This window comes from Nuphar pumila, chromosome 13 (assembly GCF_984573655.1).
Source record: "Nuphar pumila chromosome 13, dmNupPumi1.hap1.1, whole genome shotgun sequence".
NCBI classification, from domain to species: Eukaryota; Viridiplantae; Streptophyta; class Magnoliopsida; order Nymphaeales; family Nymphaeaceae; genus Nuphar; species Nuphar pumila.
This window is the reverse complement of record NC_143261.1, coordinates 12,598,524-12,622,398: the sequence shown is the minus strand read 5'-3', so window position 1 is coordinate 12,622,398 and position 23,875 is coordinate 12,598,524. Positions and strand designations below refer to the sequence as shown.

The 23,875-nt window shown below is 41.7% G+C and overlaps 1 protein-coding gene and 1 pseudogene across 1 annotated transcript; both read right to left on the bottom strand.

The window, feature by feature from the left end:
* Positions 1-5,469: 5,469 nt before the first annotated feature.
* LOC149817793 (pentatricopeptide repeat-containing protein At1g20230 pseudogene) lies at positions 5,470-6,328 on the bottom strand (annotated as a pseudogene).
* A 2,320-nt stretch (positions 6,329-8,648) lies between these two features.
* On the bottom strand, positions 8,649-15,963 carry LOC149817792 (cation/H(+) antiporter 15-like). Its single transcript, XM_089986084.1, has 4 exons — positions 15,751-15,963; positions 13,404-13,911; positions 11,066-11,559; positions 8,649-9,995 (listed from the first exon to the last, which is right to left on the bottom strand). The coding sequence occupies exons 1-4, from the start codon at positions 15,961-15,963 to the stop codon at positions 8,649-8,651; spliced, it is 2,562 nt and encodes an 853-aa protein (XP_089842210.1).
* Between the last annotated feature and the right edge of the window lie 7,912 nt (positions 15,964-23,875).

Below are 23,875 nucleotides of genomic sequence, written 5' to 3'. Positions count from 1 at the left end.
CCGTTGCTAAACAGTTTAGCGACGGCTTAGCGACGGATTAGCGATGGATAAAGACCATCGCGAATTTTTGCTCGCTAATTAGCGAAAAAACTTATCTGTCGTTAATTCCGTCGCTAATTTGCAACAGATTAGCGACGAATAATGTCCGTCGCTAAGCTGTCGCTAAATTTAAAAATAAAAATAAAAATAAAAAAATTTGATCCCTGTCGGGCGGTATTCCGGCAGCAATAAGCCGGACTTATACCGCACCCGACATGCATTGCACAGAACCAGTGCTCTCCAGCGTCGCCGTCCTCCGTGAACCATCCTCCGTGAACCGATGCTCTCTGGCGTCGCCGTCCTCCGTGAACCATCCTCCGTGAACCGATGCTCTCTGGCATCGCCGTCCTCCGTGAACCGGCCTCCCGCACCGATGCCTCGAGGTTAAAGTGGTTCGAGTCTCCCTCCAACTTCACCCCGGACGGAAGGACGATCGCAAAGGAGAAAGACAACATTCCGTCTTCAATATTGTCGTTCCTTGATAGTCCAGAGGCCGACCACTTCTTCTCATCCACTGCAGCTGCTGGCACCGCCATCTTCGGCTCCAACGAGCTGCCAAAAGCTGAGGTTCCGGCCACCGCTTTTGCGTCTGCCTCGTCGCCGTCCTCCGTGAAATGGCATCCTCCGTGAGACGGCGTCCTCCGGCGTCGCCGTCCTCCAGCGTCCTCCGACGTCGTCGTCCTCCGTGAAACTGCCTCGTCGCCGTCATGCTCTCCGACGTCGTCGTCCTCCGAAGAAGTCAGTTTAAATCGAGCGCGGCCGATTTAAATTTCGAACGGGGAGAGAGGGAAAATTTCACGCTCTATTAAATCGAAAATTAGCGAGGGATTTAGCGAGGGAATTTTTCCGTCGCTAATCCATCGCTAATTAGCGACGGATTAGCAATGAAACAACTTTCATCGCTAATCCGTCGCTACTTAGCGACGGATTCATGAAGAAAGTTTTCTCTAGCTAATCTGTCGCAAAGTTGCGACGGAAAAAATCCGTCGCAAATTTCCGTCGCTAATTAACATTTTTCTTGTAGTGTTAGTCCTGTTGTGAAACCCACCACCATCCGAGTTGTTCTTAGTCTTGCAGTTTCGTCAGATTAGTCGATACACTTATTGGACTTTAATAATGCCTTTTTAAATGGTCTCCTATCTAAAGATGTTTATATGGCACAACCTCTTGGTTTTGAAGACTCCTATTTTCCTCAGCATATATGCAAACTGGATCAAGCCTAGTACGGTCTCAAGCAAGCTCCACGTGCCTGGTACGAGCGTCTCAACTCTTATCTTCAGTCCCGCAAGTTTTGCTTCTCTCTTTATGATACTTTGTTATTTATTTTTCAAGATCACGATTTGGTTATTTATTTATTGGTTTATGTTGATGATATCAAAAAGTTATACAATAATTTTTTCTTGTTTCTTTGGTCTCAACTTTCTTTTAAAATTCAATGCGAGTGGTCGAAATTCTAGCTGGCAAGCATGTGGAGGTCCTAATTGATACGAGATCTACACATAACTTCGTGAGAGAGGAATTGGTGCAATCTCTCAAGTGCACACCGCACCCACATCCACGTTTCGTTGTTATGGTTAGTGATGGGAGCCAATTCAAATGTGGCCAACTGTTCTCGGATTTAGAGTTGAGTGTGCAAGGGTCAAAATTTGTGGTCGACCTATTCGTTTTGCTCATGCGAGGTGCAAACATCGTATTGGGTGTGTTCGTTAGGATGTGTGACATGTAATTTTACGAAAATGGTCATGACATTTGAGCATGCCGAAAAGCCAATGACTGTGCACAAATGCAAAAACTGCTAGTGAGTGCGTCAGTAGTGAGCAAGCACTCAAAATCTTCAGCGCTATGCATATGGCGCAACTTTATGTCCCCAAGCCCGTTGAGAATGACAACACGCCTAGTGGACTTTAGGCCATTCCAAGTGACTTGGACAATTTACTCAAGGAATATGTTGTACTTTTTAGCGAGCCTAAGGGCTGCCTCCTCCTAGGTCCCAGGATAACATATCACATTATTTCCAGGCATGGGACCAGTTAGTGTCAGACCATACAGATACACTTATGCATAGAAAGGAGAAATTGAAAAATTAGTACAAGAAATGTTAGAGTGGAGTAATTAAACCCAGCTTGAGTCCCTACTCATCGCTAGTACTTCTTGTTCACAAGAAGGACAATACTTAATGCTTTTGTATCGACTACAAGGCATTGAATATCGTGGCACTCGAGGATAAACATCTTATCCCTGTTATTGATGAATTGTTAGACGAATTGCATGGCCCAATATATTTTTCAAAAATATATTTATATGTCGGATATCACTAGATTCAAATGGCGGATGAGGATTGATAAAGATCACGTACATGTGATAAAGACCAAGTTCAAAGAGTCTGCATGATTCAAGAGTGCAAACGTGAGAGAGAAACTCAAAGAGTCCAGTTCCAAGTCAAGACTCTCAAACTATCCAAGGATTATAAAAAAACGATAATCATAAGGTTATCAAAAATGATATTTAGGACTCTCTCAGTGACTACAATAATCTGGACAAAAGTCTCTAGAGTCTTCTTCTATATCACTTGTATCACCATTTTATGATAAATATTATCATAAAACGGTAACCCATGTACCATGTAAATGCATGTATTATCATTTTATTGTACTCTCTATTAGTTTGTAAATATCATTGCTCAATCTCTTTGAAAACAATGTGAGAGAATATTGAGCCTTTCAATTTTTTGTATAGAGCTTCTCAATATTGTGTGATCCTCTTTATGGTATTAGAGCCATCCATCTCCAACAAGCTTTCAATGGCCGCTTCATCGACTTTCTCATCCTCCATGACTCAGTGGAATGCCATCGTGAGCCTAGTCTCGATAAAATTAAATCAAGACAATTATTTATTGTGGAGATCACAATTCGAATATGTTATGATCAATCAAGATCTCTTCAAGTTTGTTGATGGATCTTATCTCCAACCAGATCCCTTCATTACTGAAGATGGAGGTAAGACTGAAAATTTGATGTATCCTCTTTGGATCTGTTCTGACCAGCTAGCCCTTAGTTGGATTAAAGCAAGTGTTTCTAAAACTGTTCTCGGGCAAATTATAAGAACTAAAACGGCCTGTGAAGCCTGGCTTCTCTCAGAGAAGTCATATGGATCTCAATCTCCTTTGAGACTCATGCTTCTGAAGAAAGATCTCACTTTTATCAAAAAGGAAATTATGGATATGTGATATATTTGGACCGTATCAAGTTTTTAGCCAACTCTCTTGCAGCCGCCTACCATCCTGTAGAGGACAAAGAACTCGTATAAATAACCCTAAAAGGCCTCCTGTTTGAATATGAGAGCTTTGTTACTTCAATCATCACTAATTCAACTACGTACACGTTCACAAATCTATATGATCTACTCCTCAATCAAAAACATCGTGTACTCCTCACTCATGCCAAGCCTCCTGAAAACCTAGAACAATAGCAAACTTCCTTCACGACATTCAGAGGCTGATGACGTGGTCGTGGTCCCTATCAAGGTCCTGGTAGAGGGCAAGGGAGAAGTTCATCTCCAAATTTGTCAAATAATATGCCCTAACTGCAGGGAGGTCGTGGAGTCATCACTTGTCAATATTGCGGCAAACGTGGCCATGTGGCCAAAACGTGCTGGGATATCCCTAAAGCCTTTTCAACTATGTCTCTCCAGCAAAACACTGATGACTTTTGGTATCCTGACACTGGTGCTACAAATCATCTAACTATGGGTGATCATCAATTCTCTCAGAAATCCCAATATCAAGGGGGTAAGCAAATCATGGTTGGTAATGGTAAGATGCTTCCTATCTCACATACTGGTAATCTTATTATGAAAGCTCATGAATCTTCTTTTGACTTAAAGAACACTCTTCATGTTTCTGCTATCACGAAGAACCTGTTATCTGTTGGTCAATTTACTGAAGATAACAATTGTATTTTTGAATTCACGCCTTCTGAATTCTGTGTTAAAGATCAGCAAACATGCAAGATTCGCCTCAAGAGACCGAAATCCAGTGTGGGACTTAATCCAATTAAGGTTGATCAGTTACAAGTGGTGGCATATGCAGGCAGAGCAACATGCTTTGATGTATGGCATCAACGCCTCGATCATGCAAATAAAAAAGATTATCTCTTTTTTAAACTCTAAGCACTCTATTTTTGTAAATAAGTTCAACAAAATAAAAGAATGTGAAAGTTGTCTCATTGGCAAGGCTCACAAGCTTCCTTTTGATAAATCTAGTTCTTCTACCACGTCACCTCTGGAACTCCTACATGCTGATGTCTCAGGACCAGCGCCAGTATCGTCACAAGATGGTTTTCGGTTTTATCTTCTTATAGTAGATGATTTTTCTCGGTTTACATGGCTTTTTCCGTTACAAACCAAGTCCCAAGTTTTTTAGTGTTTCAAGTCTTTCAAGTATATTACTGAAAAGAAACTTCAACTCTCCATTCGCACTTTCCAATCAGATAATGAAGGAGAATTTACTAGACATGAGTTTGAACAATTTCTGTGGGACAATGGTATTCTTTATCATTTTTCGTGCCCTCATACCCCAGAACAAAACGGTCTTGTTGAGTGCAAACATCAACATGTTGTTGAAACCGGTCTCAGCCTACTACACACATCCTCTTTGTCTAACTCTTTTTGGGTTGATGTGTTTCGCACTGCAGTCTACGTTATTAACCGTCTCTCGACTCTTGTTGTTTAACGCAAGAGCCCGTATGAGCTTCTCTTCGGCAAAGCACCTGAGTATAACCATCTTCGTATTTTTGGAGCCCATTGCTATCCTTTGCTAACACCCTATCGCGCTAATAAACTTCAACCCTAGACCCTCCCCTGTATTTTTCTTGGATATCCCTCTTGTAATAAAAGCTACCTTTGCTTCGACCCTATTCAACGTCGTATTTATATCTCTCATCATGTTTACTTTGACGAGTCTGTCCTTGGACCACCATTGTCACCCTTCCTCGCACCTCCAGCATGGGCTCCTCCCTCTTCTGTTGGCATGCCTTCTCCCGTTCCTCTTCCCTTGCCCTCCTCACCGTCGACCGCCTTCTCCCGTTCCTCTTCCCTCGCCCTCCTCACCGTCGACCTTTCCTATTGTCTCTTCCACTTCTCCCCCTTCCTCTCCTAACCCTTCTTCTCCTATGAGTCCTGCCTCTTCTTCTCCTATGAGTCCTGCCTCTGACTCACCTGACCCGTCCCCTCCCATCTTTCTTTCTGAACCAACTGTCACTCGCCCCTCTAATCACTCTCACCCAATGGTCACTCATTCCATGACCAACTCCCTTAAACCCCGTGTCTTGACCGCCACTAGGTACCTAGTGTCCCTTGTTTTAATTCTGTCCTTCTTACCCCTGAACCCACTACCTTCAAAAAGGCCAATTGTGACCCCAAGTGGTGCGCAACCTACTGAACCTCCAGAAAGTTAGGGCCAACATCTGGGTTAAATATATCGAGTGTCTCATCTAGAGCAGGCAATTTGTTGCTGTTGATTGAACGTCCTGTGCAACCTTCGCAGCCTGTGATGTGCATGTATCTACTATAACAGTGGTTGTAAAGCGTTCTGTAGTGAACAACATAGAGAGTGCGTCTCCGCTACTGTTAATTTCTTGTTTCTTTTTGCCGTGACTGTGCGCAGTGTGTCATCAGAGTTGCTGTAGGCAGTTGTGAGGCTTTGTTGTGGCATACCTGCAGCGTGTGATCCTGGTGTGTGCGTTGCGAGTTGAGAACTTTTAACACCATGCTCCTTTGATATGCTCTGAAAATAGTACCACCCTTCTGTTAACCCCCTTTCGCTACATGCAGAAAGAACACAAGTAAAACTGATTGAATCGGGTCTCTGCCCACTTCTTAGCATTGACTGAAATAACTGCAGGGCTTCCTTAGCCATCCCATGCATTCCATAACCACGCATAATAGCATTCCAGGAAACCAGGTTCCTCACCGGCATCGAATCAAACACGAACTGTGCATCAGCTATCTTCCAGCATTTTGCATACATATGTATAACAGCACTACCCACATACAGATCATAAACGATTAACCGTTTGAGCGAGAAGCAGTGAATTGCCCTGCCATGTTGCAATGATGCTATGTTGGCACAAGCAGGTAGCAAGCATGGAATCGTCACAGAATTGGGCTTAACTCCTGCATTCTGCATTTCACGGAAGAGCTCCAATGCTTCAAGATCCTTCCCATTCAGGGTACAGCAAGCAACCATTGAGGTCCACGAAATAACATTCAAAGTCAATTCCTGATCTTCCATTTCTCTGAAAACCATCAGCGTGCCGTCCACAAGACCATTACGAGAGAACCCGGCAACAAGCGCATTACACAAGCCCACATCCTTCTAAGGCATTTCATGAAAAACTCCTACGCATATCCTCAGTGCACCCACACTTCCCATACATATCAACAAGAGCACTAACAATACATGCATCCCAATCTAAAGCGCGGTTCATCGCATAGGCATGAATCTGCTTACCAACCATAACCTTATCTAGATCGCCAAGAGCAGGAAGAACACATGAAACTGACGAACCATCAGGCTTGAACCCTTGGCTAACATCTCAACAAACACCATAACAGCTATTAGAAAGTAGCCATTATGTGCATTACCGGTTATCAAACCATTCCACGAAACCAAGTTGGGATCGTTCCCCGATGCTCTTATCTCCACCAAGAGTGATTCTGCCTCGTCAACGCATCCTGTTCGAGCATAGCCTGCAATCATGGCGCTCCAGGAGACCAAATTCCGAACAGGCATTTCATCAAACAATCGGCGGGCATCATCCAATTCACCACATTTGAGATACATAGTGATCAAAGAAGACCGGATGAAAGAATCGGGATTGAACCCATTAACGAGCACGAGATTGTGGATCTGGCGGCCGACACCGAGTGCCAACAATGCAGAACAGGACCTAATTGCAGAAAGGAATGCATAGTGGTCGGGAGGGAGGCCGGACGACAGGGCGCCCGCTAAGACGCGGAGCGCGTCTTCGAATCGATGGTGGCGGGCGTATAGATTGACGATTTTGGAAGCAAGGAAGGGGAATTGATCCCAGAGGCCCCGGTTTGCACATATGGGAGTGGGTTTGTTGGATTTGAGAAAGGGAGGAAGATGGGGCGAGGCATTGGATTATAGGCATTTGGGAGAAGCTGCAGAAGGCAGGCAGGAGGGAGAGGGGAAGATGGCGATGGGAGGAGAGCAGCAAAGTTTTTTTTTATCTTTTAAATGCAATCACCAGGTATTATTCAACGTACCACTGGGGTTTGAACCTGCAACGTCCCACCATAAGGAGACGTGCACTAACAGCTCCTACCAAACTGAGCCCTAGGCTCGACTCGTATAAGGCTATTAAAAGTAAGAAATATGTTTTTGTAAATCCTATTTCCTCCAGCTCAAAAAACAATTAATGTTTTTTTTTTTATAAACAAGGTAGCTTGAACTAGGCTAGTTTAGCTCGGACTGATTATGAGCTGGAACTCGGCTTGGCTCGCCCCAAGCATGAGCCATGCTTGAATAGTTCCAGCTAGTTTACTAGCCTTACTACACCACAATTTTGTAATCTCTAGGGAATATTAGGGATGTAAACGGATCAGACTTGGGTTGGATTCAGGCAACACTGAGTCTGAACTAGCATCAGCTAAAATAGAATCCAGATCCGACTAACTTAAAATCCGATATTTAAATTTATTGAATTCGGATGTTAGTCGGACTCGGACATGGATTAGAATGCAAAATCCAATACCAAGTTCAGGTCCGATTATTAGTAGAATCTTACTTGCCTACCAGATCCGACTACTTGAATTTAGTCTCGAGTCATATGTCGGATAATATCCAACCCATTGACATCCCACTAGAGATGCTTGGTGTTCTAGATTGCTTACAGGATGGTCCCACTCAATGTATGTTTTATGTAGTTATTATTGCTTTTCTAAGTAGCATGGAGAAACCAGAGCTATGGTTTGGACGACCCGTTACCCATTTATGGCCTGAAGGTGTGATGTTGGCCATGGACCTGAGTGGTGTCTGTGTGTAGTGTAAAACACCATGAGTACTTCCCCTTGCCTATCAGTGATAGCTTCTTGTTTGGCTTGGGCCGAACTCTCGACCTCCTTCAACTTAAAATCCTCAAGTCAACCTACCTAACTAGGTGTTCAGAGCACTTAAATTTGCTCATGGGTTTAGGTTTCTATATATTGTCTTACAATAGGAAGGCTCGGCTGCTCGCAACAAACTCGCTCGCTTCGTCAAGCTCTTTACGTGGAGTGTAGAAGATCACTCTATGCTCGCTGTCTACTCTCGAGCCTTGTCTACAAAACTCGCTCTCATGCACAGAGAGCGAGCGAGCGAGCGAAGACAAGTCGTGAGCCGTGAGCCATGAGCCGTGAGCCGTGAGCATGCATAACCAAAAAAAAAATGAAAACAAAAGTGGAGTTTTGATTCATCCACATGTGCTACTTACATGACCATAACAAATGCTAATATACACCATCCATTGGAAGGCCCATACTCTTCCTGTAACATATAGCTGTGCTTCCTAACAAGAAGAAGGTGCTCATTCTTCTTTCTTGTGGTCTCATTGGCTGTCTTTGCGCTGAATAAGGTGATCCACTGGCATATTAAGCCCACTGAAACTAGTGAAACCACCAAATGCTTGCACTGAAGATGGATGCCTGCTAGCAGTTCCTATGAATTGTTGAATTTGTGCTGAGAATGCATCTTCACTCAACAACTCTCCCTTGTACTGCTGGACCACCAAAACGGAGACGGACACAAAATCCGGCGATGCCAACAGGTCGCCAATCGGCCCCAGCTCGGGGCACTCGCTCCAATCCGTTAACCCGGTAGCCACGGGGGACTTCCACAGGTATTCGTTCCTTCCAACAATGAACATGTCGTGCTTGCGGTCTATCGACCGGATCACGGTCACCGTCTCATCGCCGTCGCACACGACGACCTCATTGTACATTACGGAGTTGTCGCTAACCGTCCTTAGTCGGAAGTCATTAAGGAACTCCTCATCAATCTCCTTCTCTTGATCATCCAAGATATTGGCAGTCAGGGTATGGTCCATTTCCAGTGGGTCTCGGTTCAGGTGGGCTGCTGGGGATGCAGCTGGGTGCCTGGCATTGTCACTTACTATGAAACGTAGCACGGTTAGGCTGATGCCCTCGTGCTCTGCCATACGTGTCGCATAACATAGCGCCTCCCGGTCATCGGGCCCACCAAAGAATAGTACCACAATTTGGTGCGACATGTGGATAGACGAGATGCCGGTGGTCCCACTAAGACCTCTATCAATGAGCATGGCCACCGAGCAAGGTGCAGTAGCAAGGACATGCTGGTTGACTGTCCGGATTCCAGCACTGGCAGCCTCATTGCTAGTAAGAATAGTAGGCTGCTTGTGGAATGGGAGTATGATGAGTGCAATTCTCTTCTCTTCAGCCACATTGCATATGTCCTCATTCATGGTTGAGTATGGGGAGATGGAGGTGAGTGCTTGGACATGGACGCCGCTGGCCTCATGGTAGTCGTTGAACGCGGCGATTATGCGGTCGTTCTCGTCGTGCGGCTTGGAGTGCTTGTGGTGGGAGTTGCCCATGTTGGTGCGGAGGTCGTGGACGATGAGCATCGAGGCACGGCCCGTCAGTTGGACTAGCCGGAGGGCAAAGACGGTGAGGGGTGACTTCTTGGACGCGTTTGAGGCCTCCAGCAGGTTGATCATTGTTGGAACACAATGCAGGTTGTGTACGCATGTTAGGACCCGGAGCTCTGACTCGTACTTGGCTCGTTGGATGGTTCTGTGCTTGTATGGGATGAATGGCAGGGTTCGTCTGTAGAGAAGGGCCACAATTGGAGCAACTACTGAAGTCATTGCAACTGAAGTGAAGACCATGATGGAGAAGGATTCCCCACTTATTGACTGTAGATGGAATCACCAACAATTGGTGCAACAATGTTAGGGGTCCAATCAGGAAATCATGTCATATGCTAGGTCAAGAAGCAGGCTGAATCAGGTGCAATCACATTGCACATTTCTGATGCACCGCTGCTGCACCTGAGCACCCTCCATCTTTTTTATACTGCTTGTCAGGTGTGACTCCCAATAGCATATGGTGGATGCTCAAGTAGGGGTGGTCACCGGGTTGGCCCGGCCTGTTTAGAGCTCAGCCCGGCTCAGAGATGGCTTGGCCCGTTTACTAACGGGCTGGGTTTTGACTCAATTCTTAACGTGCTCGGGTTTGAAGAGCATCCATTGGTCCAACAGGCCAATGTAAAGAGGGCTAGGTTCAGCCTGGCCCAGCCCAAATCTATTTGTAAATAGTAAAATTAACAAGTTTTCAACTTCTCATGCCCCCAATTAATTATCATTCTAGTTTTGATAAATTTAATATAACTAATTAGGTAAATACTAATAGTTACTAACTTACTATGCAATAGTTATTTTCTATTTTTTATATTATTAGAAAATTAATAAATAACTCAAGCCCATCTGCTCAGCCCACCTATATAACGGGCTGGGTTTAGCCTGGTACCTAACGGGCCCGGGCCTAAAACCTTGTCCCAAACCCGGCCCATGGCAGGCTGGGTCAGCTTGGCCCATGGGGCGGCCCAGCCTGTTGTCCACCCCTACGCTCAAGTGTCATAATCGGTTTCTCAATGGTTCAGAGAATCAGCCGATTCAGAATTGGATCGAGTAATTTTAAATCATCCTTGTTAAATCTTCCATTTTTGAAAAAGTAAAAAAAAACCATTAAAAAATGTATTAAAACACAAAAATAAGGTAAATGGTGACTTATAAGGTCCAAACAAATTCTAAAATATGCATTTAATGCCTAAGCAATCAAATAACCGATAAATATTATAATTATCAGAAAACCAAAAAGTAAAAAGGAAAACCCATTTGGGTTGGTAACAATTCGATTCGATAAGATTATGACAACATTGCTCTAAACACAAGACCGCCTGGCTAGGCAAAGGAAATTGATGTACCTTCTTGTCATAGAGTTGGTTCAACAAAATCACGTCCACAACTCCCTTTGTGTTGGTGAGCAGGCCAAGCAGGAACCCCTCAAGAACGGTCAGACCGTAGGACATCCCCACGAGCATAGTCCCTATCCCCTTCACCAATGCAGAGCAAAGTATGACCACTATCAGAACCCATGAGCCCGCAGTTACGTCAAAGAGGTTGGTCTTCAGCCCTGTTATGGCGAAGAAGAGTGGCAGGAACAAACCAGAAGTGAAGTCCTCTAACTTCTCTATCAGTGCCACAGCAAGCGGGCCGTCCGGTATGATGAGCCCGAAAGCGAACGCGCCGAAGGCCGGCCGGAGTCCGATAGTGTCTGTTAAGAAGGAAAATCCCACAACTCCTACCAATATTAGACACACATAGAGCTCGTTGACAGCTTCTCCTTCTGGAGTTTGTAGCATAACCCATTGAATTGCTGGCCGAACAATGTAGACCAAAAACAGTACAAAAGAGACCCCTGCCAAAAATTGAAGTTACATTAATCTCTTGTTACGTTATCTCTGCCAGTTTAGAATTTTAAAAATGACATTTTTTTTTTCAAAGGCAAGCTGGGGTTAGGCAGACCCCTACTAGTTATACAACTATACCATTGGGTTTTGAACCTGCAACATCCCAACACAAGGTGACGTGCACTAGCTGCTCCTACCAGACAATCGGAAATGACATTTGACCCAACAAAACTTCTATGTAATTTGTAAAATAGTAGGGCAGGACAACGGGCTGAGCAGCCTGTGGCCTGGCCCAAATGGTTCGGGCTTGGGCTTAATTTTTAGAAGAAGGCCCGATCCTACAAAATCTGAGGTAGGGTCAGGTTAACACAAGGGCTTTGTGTGTTTGTGTATATATAGTAGGCCAAGTAAGTGATTCCAAAAATGATTAATTTCTTCTTGGATCCCAACTATTCTTTTGAATTTTTTTAATTTTGGTTAAAAGAATTTATCAAGTACTCAAAGAAATGAGTGAGAAATGTTTTGAATACACGATGACTTGCAACCCAATCTGAATTAGGCCTATGGGCTTTGTATTAGACCCGATTCCAACTCAAGCTGCACCTAGGCTTGACCCGATTAGTCAGCAGGTCGGGCTTGAGCAGGCTGGCCCATCGACCCCCTGATCAAGCCTGTCCACTAAACGGACTGGGCTCGCCCAGCCTGCTCATTGCCCAGCCCTTTTAAATAGTATGTTTCCATGCATCTTTGTGACATCTTGGGAAATGCTATGCGTCTGTTTTTTATACAAAAGCAATAATATAGATAAGTAACCATGAGAGAGAGAGAACGTGGGGATATTAAAGGCAGATAATCGTATGAGGGCGTTACCTACCAAACTTAAAATTATGAACTATATTAACAGTTACCTAAAGCTAAATATAGATAAGTAAGCATGTGAGAGGCGTACGCCTCAGAGGCGAGGGGCACGCTCAAGGTACTGAGGCGTGCTGTGATGCGCAAATTGCCCCTCATCAACCTCCAGAATCCCCTCCTTCATCCCCAAGTCTTCCTCCTCCGCCCGATTCGCCGGCTGTGCTAACCCCAAGTGCCGGTGGATCCACCGCCACGGGCCGGCCAACTGCTCCTCCGTCGCTCCCTGCCTCCCCTCCCACCGCTTCACTTCCATACCAGTTGTGAGAGGCGTACGCCTCAGAGGCGAAGCCCAAGCTTAACGCCTCGCTTCACCTCATCACATTTAACAACCTTGGTTTTAAGTATATTTTCTCACGTCCAACACCTTACATGTGATCTATAGGTTTTGTTTAGTGGGAACCAGTTTTTTGATCCCCGGAATCTGACCTGCAAAAAGGTTTTTTGGGCTATCCAAAATCAATGGCTATGAAAGTATCAGTTTTCTTCGACTTATAAAAACATGTTTTTGCGTAGAAAGAACATGATCCAAGAGTCGATTCTCACTAAATCGATCATGATAAACACATCTAACGGTTCAAATATATCACAAAACACTTAAAACCTATAAGGAAGAACGAGAAATAGGGCCTAGTATGTTCAGTTCTCTTTTAAAAGTTACCAAATTTCAAAACCCATATATATAAAGCATGAGATTCATTAGTCTCCTCAATTCTATTTATTAAATAGGGTCATACCCATGATGAAGACCATGAGATTTACTGTTCTGGATTTCAGGATAGCCATTAAAAGGAGGGTTTGCTCCTGTTCTACATAAGTGATTCTGCGAACAGGTTCTTTGATTTGAATTGGAATTTTTTTCTTTTTTCTTTTTATTTATTGCTTGGTCCGCGGCCGTTGATCTAGTAATAATAAATGAATAAATAAGATGCACACGTACCACATAAAATCACCCACAGAGGAGCCAATTTAGATGCTTCCTCCGTAGCGAGGCCACCAGCCACAATGAGCATCAACCACATGACCATATCATTGACGATGGTTGCAGACAGTGAGAGAGCTCCGAGTTCCGTGTGCACGAGTTTGAGCTCTGCAATTATCTGCGCTAAGATCGGGAAGGAGCTAACTGAGAGGAGGACGCCACCAAGGAAGACCACCAGCACGCCGTCCGGGATGGTGGCGGAGAAGACTTGCTTGACGAGGAAGTAGGCTGCCAGCGACACGAGGCAAGGTGGGATGATGCCCGCCACCACCAGCACCACCGCCTTCCTGCCGACGCTCTTTAGCAGCTCGGCCAGGTCCAGCTGAATGCCCACCATGAACAGCCAGTAGACGAGCCCGATGTTCGCAAATGTCTCGAACAGGTTAACGCTTGGTACTGGGATGAAATGCTCTCGGAACGAGGGTATGAGTTTGCCCAACACTGAAGGCCCCAACACGATTCCCGCCTGCATATGATATGAAAGTAATTAAGTGCTCATGTCATCGTTGTCCAAGCAGTGAGTACCCCACCAAAAGAGATGATGTCATCATTTTACAATGGATGGTGGTGATTGAATTGATGGACGGTAGTGATTTCAAAATACAAAAATTTGTTTGTATTTTATATATAAAAAAAACTGAAATATGTAAATCAGCAAAATATGTAAACTAGATAAACTGAGATTTTCATAGGTTTTTTTTGTAAATCTAATTTGGTAGATGCATTCGGCGTGGTCCATTTGCTTGTAATCGACTAGCTAGCTACTCAATATTTATGAAAATTCTATGCCGTTACTTTTCAAGCCTTAAAAGATTTTTATTAGACATCAAAATCAGAAGATCTAAAAATCTGTTTTTATAAAAACCAAACATCTAGATTGCATCCGTAAGCTAACATTTAAAAAAAAAAAACTTATAAAAATATATATGCATACCAGTTTACTCATTTCAGTCCCTTGTATCTGTCCTTTGATTTTGTTTTATTTGTAGCATGGTTTTGGTGCAGAGGTGCCTATGTGTTTACTTCGGGTTTATCATTGCTATTTTGAACGTGTCAACCTGATTGGATGGATTTTAGCATGATCCAAATGATAACTGGCTTTGAGATGGTTTATTTAATAAAAAAACCATCTTGGTTGTAGGGCTGTTCATTTTTCAAGGCTCATAGTATGATGCTTATGTATCATCCAAAAGCCGATATTTCTCACACACCAAACCATGCACATCATGACTGTAATGTTAGTTTCATGAAAGACGAGGGGAAAAAAGCTCATCAAGGCTCATAAAACCTATATATATATATATATATATATATATATATATATATATATATATATATATATATATATATATATATATATATATATATATATATATATATATATATATTAAAATCCCACCTTCTTATATATGCATTTATAAGTAAACCAGACCATAGATGTAATTTGTTATAATATGGTTCATTTAGGTAGCATTTGCATCATGGGACGCAGGCTGCCTGAACGCTAGCATGCTGGATTCTAGAGTTGGCGGACCTGATGGCGATTCCAAACCTCCTGGTGAAAGACTTCAATTTTTTATTAATTTTGTTATTTTGGCATTTGACCCTGTAGATGTGATCGGTATTATCGTCTAGTTAAAGATCATCGTCCTTGGATCATGTTTTTACAATGTGTATGTTGGATTTTCTTAGAGCTAAAAAAAATCAAAACAGACTATAAAGTACTGAACTTTCAACCTTAAAAAAAAATATCGTCTTTTTATATGACATGACCGATCAATAAAAATAATCTAGCAGTCCATCTTTGTCATATTTCATATATCATAGATATAATATTCATGGAATACACATCAAAAATAAAATGTCCCAAGAGTCTACTCCTATTTTGCAAATCGGTTCCACTCGTCCCCTATGTCATCCCTATCTTTGTACCTCCTTGAGATTTCATTGATGCCAGTGGTTTTGATCAAACTGGATCGATAAATGTAATCGACAACATTCATTTAGTAAAGATTGACATTTAAATAGCCAAAATTTGTCCTGATTCAAACAAAACACAATTTTGTGATTCAACAAATCATATTTTTTTCATTGAAAAAAATATGATCCAAGGGTTGATTTTTATTAAATCAACTATGCTGAATGCATCTATAGGTTCAAATTTGATCATAATAACTTGCATCATAAGATTTGAGAGGGGTATGAAGATAGGGGATGAGTGAAACCAAACTCACTATTTTGACCATGCTGTACACATTCATGAGGTCAGATTTACAAGTATATATATATATATCACATTTCTTACAAGGATCTCCGAGATCACGCGTGGCTGCCGGAACGGTCGCATCAAGAGCTCCAAGACCCGGCTAGTCAGTAGCACGCCTGTGAGTTGAATGATGAAGAGAGGGAGAGCAAATGAGAGAGGGTTCTCGCCCAACCATATGCCCTCGCTGGTTACCCTCTGGTATCTGGGACAGTTGAAGCCCTCTGCTCCAGTTGCACTCTCATTGGTTGCCATCTGAGACGTTTTGGACTTGTCACCCTAAACCCACAAAGAGAGAGAGAGAGAGAGAGAGAGAGAGAGAGAGAGAGAGAGAGATGGGTTCTTGGGGGTTGGAGTAACTAACGGTACCAGGAAAGAGGGTGGTCATCTTACATAGGTTGACCACGTAGAAGGTGGTTAGATATGTTCGGAGGATGGTCAGTTGTATGGGTGGCCATTGAATAGAAATATCATGTGGAAGGTTGTAGGCCACAAGTCCCCTCAAGTGGAGGAGCTTCAACCTTTTACCATGGTCATAGGTATCCCCAAAGATTTGAGAATATCACCATATATTTATGCTTATATATATACTTGATTTACAAAGATCTAAGCTTCAAATGCAGAATCTACCATTTAGATCATGTTTAACATGTCATACTATTTTATACCATTTCTAAACAACCGTTATTTTATGAATTGTGAGCTGTTATTTTCATTGTCATATAAATTGAATCTTATGATGTATTAGACACGATTAAACCTTCTATTTTTTTCACTGTTTTATATATTTTTTCACATATATATATATGTATATATATATATCAAGAATTTGAAAAATCTTTAAATTTTATCAAGATTTTAAAGAAGTATGGAGAGAGAAGATGAAAGCATGCTAAATGATTTTTTTTTGAGATTTTTTGGTATTTTTTTCATAATTCTAACTATATAGATACATTTGGCATAGTCTGTTTAATAAGAATCAATCCTTTTTTTGAATTTATCACCCGAAGAAACTGCACATGTAAGAAGACCTTGTCACGCTGGCGCAGCCTGCCATACCTACGATGGTATTGTTGGCAGTGTAAAACTCTGAGGCTAAGACCCCTACCCCCAAGGCCTATGGTACACATTGGCTTATGAAGAGGGGGTGACGCCCATGGGAATCGAACCTTGACTACCCCGTCTAGCAGCCAAGGCCCCACCCCACTACGCCAACCCCCTCTTGGGGCTATTAAGAATCAATACCTGGATCATGTTTTTTTTTTTATGAAAACATAAAAGATATTTGAAACCTCAAAAAATTATAAAGATTTTAGACCATCAAATTTTCAAACCTTATAAAAACCTAACTACACGTAGGATTAGAGTGCTTCAAAATAAAATAAAGTAAAGCACATCTGAATGGTCAAAATTTTAAAATAAAACAAAAAAACTCAAAAACCCATTTATCATGCTCTCTCTCTCACTCTATATATAGAGGATTTTATTAAATTGTTTTTTTTTGGAAGAGAGAGGGAGAGAGAATAATTAAGAAAGCTATTTACATGGGCAGGGATGTCAAGGGATGGGATATATATGATATCCCATCCCATTAGTTGGATTGGCTCCCATTGGCAATCAGATTCAGATTTGATTTAGGATTTCATGGCCGAATCTGAGGGATATCCAATTTTAACGGTATCTTAATCCAATTACATGTATTTTTTGGATTCACTATTAGCTTTTTCCGAATCCGAGTTCGATAACCAACATTCGATTGGTTGGATTTGGTATTGCCTACATATAACCTGAATCTGATCTTTTACATCCCTATACATGAGGATCTTATGTGGATGAGAGAGAGAGAGAGAGAGAGAGAGAGAGAGAGAGAGAGAGAGAGAGGCTAAAATTTGATAAGTAAACCTATCTAGTTCAATAATAATTAATATTTGATATTTTTAGGATCAAATGACATTGCTGGATGATTAGGATAATATTTGATATTTTTAGGAACAAATGACATTGCTGGATGATTAGGTCAAACTATCTTAGCAGGATAACTTGGCTGACAACCCACAGGTCTATCCCGTAGCTTCACTATTTAGATAATAATAATAATAATAATACATAACTTAAGTCACAAGTCTTGATGCACAATCGATTCATAATACTATTAAGGTAATGGTTTAGGATCCAAAGCCTCAATAGAGGTATTTGGGACTCTAATTGAACGAGTTTCAAGCCTAGACAAGGAGATGCATCTGTGTGTAGATCTGCTAAGTAACTGAAGGGCAACAAAGTGAACATTTAGTCTATCACCTCCATAATTGAATCCAAACTTTGTATAATATAAACGGGTCCATGCATTAAACTATTCACAAGATCTAGATTAGTTTAATTGCAAAAATCTTTAAATGTGTGAGAAAGGTGAGAGACAATTCACAGATTGAAAAACCATGAATGTTATTTTCTTGTGCTTTTTTTTAATCTCAAATTCCATAGTTTCTTGGCTTTGGTATTGATTTTTGCAGTGCTCAAGAGTGACCTTCTTGTTCATTTTGAACATTGGACTGCATTCAGATTTTGATCTTGACTTGGTCTGATCTCGCTTGACCTCTCTTTTTAGTACTTGGGATAAATTTAATCTTCAAGATCAAAACCGACTTTTGACCAAACCTTTAATGGACTTTGATTCATTGGATTTTTTTTGGACCTTTATCAGAACCTGCTCAATGCGCTCTTCATGGGCATTTATGGTCAAACAATACCTCAGCCCTCTCTCATTCTTCTTACCACTCGAGCTCTGTTTTCCTCTCTCTTGTTTCCATGAACTCCCTTGCTTTCTTAAGTTCTCTATGATGCTTATTTTTTACTCTCTCTCTCTCTCTCTTTTAGTGCTTCTGACATTGACATATTCAAGGCTTTTCTTAAGTCAAGCTTAGGGTCTCTTACTAAGCTAAGCCTAAGGTCCATCGCTACCTAAGCTAAGCCTAGTTTCTCTATCTAGCCTCTAGTTCAACTTAGGTCAACCTAACCTTATCACATGAAGGCGAAAGCTCAATTGTATCCTAAGAGTGTAATTGCACCGGTACCCATTACACCAAGGAGTTGATCTTAAGTGAAGCAAATATTGCTTGAAATATAGAGCACATAACGCTTCCCTCCTAACATGGCTCATGCTTAGTTGCCTTACCCACCAAGTGAAGCATTTTCCAACAAGAAGACCACTCAAGTTCACCCAGATGCCTAGCTATATACCAAAATTTGCCTAAAGGGCATGGTTTCGACTTTGGATCCATATAGGTGTTTTTATGCATTTATCAGCAAAAAGGATAAAAAAAGGTGGGTTGCACAAAATTGACCTAAAGAACATCGATTGGATCCATATGGATGTAGCCTTTTCACACATTCATCTAAAAAAATATGAGTTGGCTCCAGATCAGCCTTGGATTCCATTACCTAAAATGAGATTTAGGTTAATTAAATTTGGCACCAATGCAGATCAGATCTCATATATGGGTCCCAGATCTTGCAGTTTCTCACATGCATAGAGACATATCTTGAGAGATTTATGATCTTGTGAAAATATCGCAAGATATTACTTTAAATTTAAAAATTGCAATTTCTCATGAAATTTTAGTCAGAAACATAAATAACACGTTTTAAACATGATATTTATGTTTTTCTCAGCTATTTATCATAAAAAATCATGTATTTTATTTGTATTTATTTGTAAAAAATAATTTTTATTAGTTTTATTTAAAAATATTCATATATATATATATAGATAGATAGATAGATAGAAAGAGAGGATGAAGATTACCCTGCCCCTGTTTTGTTAGGTCACTATTAAGACCCTCCAAAAATCATATTTTTAGATGTTTTATATTCGAACATGTAATTGAAGTTGACCTTTCATTTCTTTTTCTCTTTCTCTCCTATTAAATAATATATTTATTCTAGTTGGGTCATATATAGCTTACTAATCAATTTTTTTTAATATTCATACAGAGAAACCGCCCTCTGTATCATAGACCTAGTAGTGCTGGCTCTGCATGCCATACTTACTTGCAGTCGCTGTCTTGGCAGCATGAGACATTAGGATAAAAGAATTGCTAGGTTGTTCTCAGATGGTAATTATTACAAACCATATGTAACATATAGCTTCAACACAATAATATTTGAAAGGACACACAAATTGCAATTCAACTTATTGGAGAGAGAGAGAGAAAGCACCTGACTGGGCACAACGACGATTCTGGCATGGCTTCAAGCAGATGGGATCATGGGTAGGGATGGCATTGGACTGGGGGACAACGGGACCCCGCCTCGCCTCGCCCCGCGTGGACCGGGGATGAAGGGCATGAAACGGGTTTGGAGGAGGGGATGAAGGTTAAAATCTATCCCCATGCGGGGATGGACTTACGCTTTCCCCCACCCCGCCCCATCCTCAATCCTTTAAGGAATGACTATAGACCAAGGGGAAATGGGGCCCCGCCCCGCCTCACCCCCGTTTGGACTGGGGATGGAGGACATGAAACGGGGATTGAGGCGAGGGTGGAGGTTAAAATCCACCCCCCTGCGGGGATGGAGGTAGGGATGAAGGTTCAGATTTTGAAACAGGGCAGGGGTGGAGACCTTGTCCCCCGACCTTGCCCCGGTCCACTGCGATCCCTAATCATGGGAGAGGTGTCTTTTTACATAATTGAACGAAAAATCCTTTTATTTTATTTTTTATTTTAAAGGCAAGCTGAGGTTGGGCTAGGCAGACCCGTGCCATTGGGTTTTGAACCTGTAAGACGTGGACTAGCTGCTCCTACCACACAAGCCGAGCCTCTCGTTGGTGAACAAATCAGTCTTTTAACCTAGGCTAATCAAGATACGATACGAGCCCGAGAGTTGGTTCAAGCGGCAGTTTGAGAATTATTTTGTTAACTCAAGGGCCTATTCATAAAATTTCAAAGGTAAGGCGGGTCTATGTAATTAGATCAAAAGTCAGACGGGTATTTGTAAATTGTTCAACTTTTTGAAAATGCATTTTTTATGTTAAAATAATTGCATTTTTTTGTCAATATTACATTTTTTTATTGTGAAAACCTACGATCATGGGTGTGATTTTTTTTTTTATATATTTATACTGAGAAACCAGCTCCAAGATCAAAGACTTAACTGTGCTGGCTCTATGATCTGTTGTAGTTACAATCACTGTCCTGGCAGCGTAAAACTGCATGGGTTTTGCAAAGAAACTTAAAATATGTAATTTAAGTGAAAATAAATTTATGTTTATTTATTTTGTTATGTTGCTTATTAACTTTTACTCTTTGTTTGTCCAATAAACTTTCATTCTTAGCTTCTTAAACATCACTCACTTTTCCTCATGATTAGTGAACAATTCACATTTTATGATTTAAGACATTTCCAAAACACTCGCTTAACACTTTGTAAATCACTTCTCGCACCCTCTGTGACAAATATCGTGAGATTTATAAAAATATCATTGATATATCACGAGAAATTGCCTAAAAGTTTGAAACGGATTTTTTTCACGAGATTTTCAAACTGTGACAAATATCGCTATATTTATATTTTTAAAAGACATTTATCATGAAAATGCCTGAGATTTTTATTTTTAAATGTGTTTTATTTATATTTTCTTATAATTTTTTTTTTGTATTCCCAAGATTTTTGCCAAAAAACATCAAGATTTATGCTAAAACTCTTCTGACCAGATGAACGGGGCTCTCATGAGTTGCTAGATGGTTAGCTTGCACTTTCGGGTACCCGGTCCAACTCCAACATGAATTCTCGGGTATGGGCAATAAAAAACGCTAACCCGAAAAATGTTCAGGTACCCGACTTGAGTAATATGCTGATCGGGTTTGGGCCATGATTTTTGCCGAGTACCCAACTTGAACCGAGTATTTTATATGTATTCCTAATAAAAATTCATTTATGAAATTATGCGAGTCGAGGTTTGGGATTTCATTTTTGTGACCCGAAAAAACCTGAGCCCGAACACATACTAGGCAATTTTTTATTTGGGCGGGTTCAGGTATACCCTGTTGGATCGAGTACTCGGTCCATTGACAGCTCTAGCAGTGCTGCTCATCTGCCAGGGGCAACTCATGAACATCACCAAGCTCATTGGACGGCATGAAGCTGGGTGCATTCTCCCGTGAGAAATAAAGACTTATGTACCATTTGGATGATAATCAAATACCCTAGTTAAAACTGAGTTTTGGGCGTAAACTGGGTTTTGGGTGAAAAAACCAGGTTTTGAATTGTTTGGGTGACACTGTTTTTTTTTTCAAAACCTAGTTAAATGAGAAAGCCATCCTCACCAAGTTGAAAACTTGGTTTATAGGGAGTGGCTTTTCCACCCTCTTCCACCCTTACTCTACTCCCTCACCACCAGCCCATCGTCCGATCATTTCCGGCCGGCTACCAACCTAAAAGTGGCTAGCTGATGCATTTTTTAATTGTTTTCTTTTTAGATTTTTGGGTGGCTGGCCATATTTTTTTTCTTAATTTTTTTTTTATTTAAGTTATTGGATTAGCCCACCATTTTCGGACGGTTGAACTGGTGCTGCCCAACAAGAACAACATCGGCCCGGTCATTTTTCGGCTAGTGGCTCACTTTTTTTTTTTTTTTTAATTTTCGGTCACACACGTTGAAAACCTGGTTTTTGGCAAACCAGGTTTGCCAAGACCAGGTTTTGAGGGGAAATATAATTTTTTTTCAAAAGTAGGTTTTTGCACCGTGTCATCCCTTCCCTTGGAGTTTCATGCTCAGAAACTCGATGAAATAGGCGATTCTTCCTCATTTATTGAGAAAAAAAAAATTAAAATAATATAAAAAAAGCCTTAGTGCTCGGCTTTTCTTGATATTTAATCAAGCTTTCCAAAAAAAAAAGAAGACAAGGAAAAGAGCTTCATTTGACCCATCTCTTACATTGCAAATTTGTAATAATGTCACCCATCATTAGGGGTGTCTATAGGCTCGGGTTGGCGGGTCATGTCCACGGGTTGGCGGGTCAACATACCTTAACACGAACCCGACCCGTTTATTAAACGGGTTGGCTGTGACAAACACTAACCCGACTCATTTATTAAACGGGTAACCCGACACAACACGATTAACCCATTTAATAAACGGGTCGGGTAAACAGGTTGGCGGGTTAGCAGGCAGGTTGACGAGTCAGGTTCGGGTAAACGGGTTGACCCACCCGCCTAACCCGTTTATTAAACGGGTCAGCCGGGTTGGCATACCCCTAACACAAACCCAACCCGTTTAATAAACAGGTTAGGCGGGTCGACCCATTTACAACACAAACCCGTTTAAGCCAAACCCGAACCCGGCTAAGAAGCGGGTTGGAGGGTCGTGTCAGATTTTGCCACCCCTGCCTATCATCATATATCTCAGCATCTGAATCCAATAGAATCAACAACAACATCTAGGGATGGAGGGTAGATCCGAGCTAGGCCGGGGGACAAGGTCTTCACTCCTGCCTCATCTCAAAATCCTGGCCTTGGTTTTGATTTTAACGTCCATCCCTGCCTCCATCCTGGCTTCATGTATTTCATCCTCAATTCAAACGGTGGACAGGCAGGGCAGGGCACAAAAAAGCATAAGTTCATCTTTGCACGGGTTTTGATTTTAACTTTCAGCCTTTCCCCATCTTTGTTTGATGTCCTCCATCTTCTGTCCAAACGAAACCAGACGAGACGAGGCGGGCCGGCCTGCTATCCGGAACACCATAAATATTCAAACCCAATCATAAATACATCACTAGGCACAAAATGACAGGCACTTTATAACGAGAGGGGGCCCTTTATCTCCTTTTCAAGCCAAATCTGAACCGTACAATGCTAATCAATGGATCCCCCATTGGTATTTAACGTGGGGGTACAAACCATGGAGATAAAAGGCACAAAAGGGATCTTTGAATCAATGAACAAATCCCAAATTAACAAAAAGAAAAATTCAAAAGTAAACGTCGAAAACAGGGGTGTCAACTGCTCGGGTTTGGTTCGGACCCATATAAAACCAAACTCAAACCTGATTTGAGAGGATGGTTCCTGGTGGGGACCCAGGTCTAATAGGGTTCACCGTAGGAGAAATCATACCCCGATTCCTGTAAGGATTTCACAAACCAGACCCATACCATACTCAGGTAAAATAATATTT

Coding starts and splice junctions, on each gene's coding strand:
- LOC149817792 (XM_089986084.1), bottom strand. CDS start 15,963: ATGGCAACCAATGAGAGTGCAACTGGAGCAGAGGGCTTCAACTGTCCC. Junction 13,912..15,750: donor GCGTGATCTCGGAGATCCTT/GTAAGAAATGTG, acceptor TATCATATGCAG/GCGGGAATCGTGTTGGGGCC. Junction 11,560..13,403: donor TCTGTGGGTGATTTTATGTG/GTACGTGTGCAT, acceptor AATTTTTGGCAG/GGGTCTCTTTTGTACTGTTT.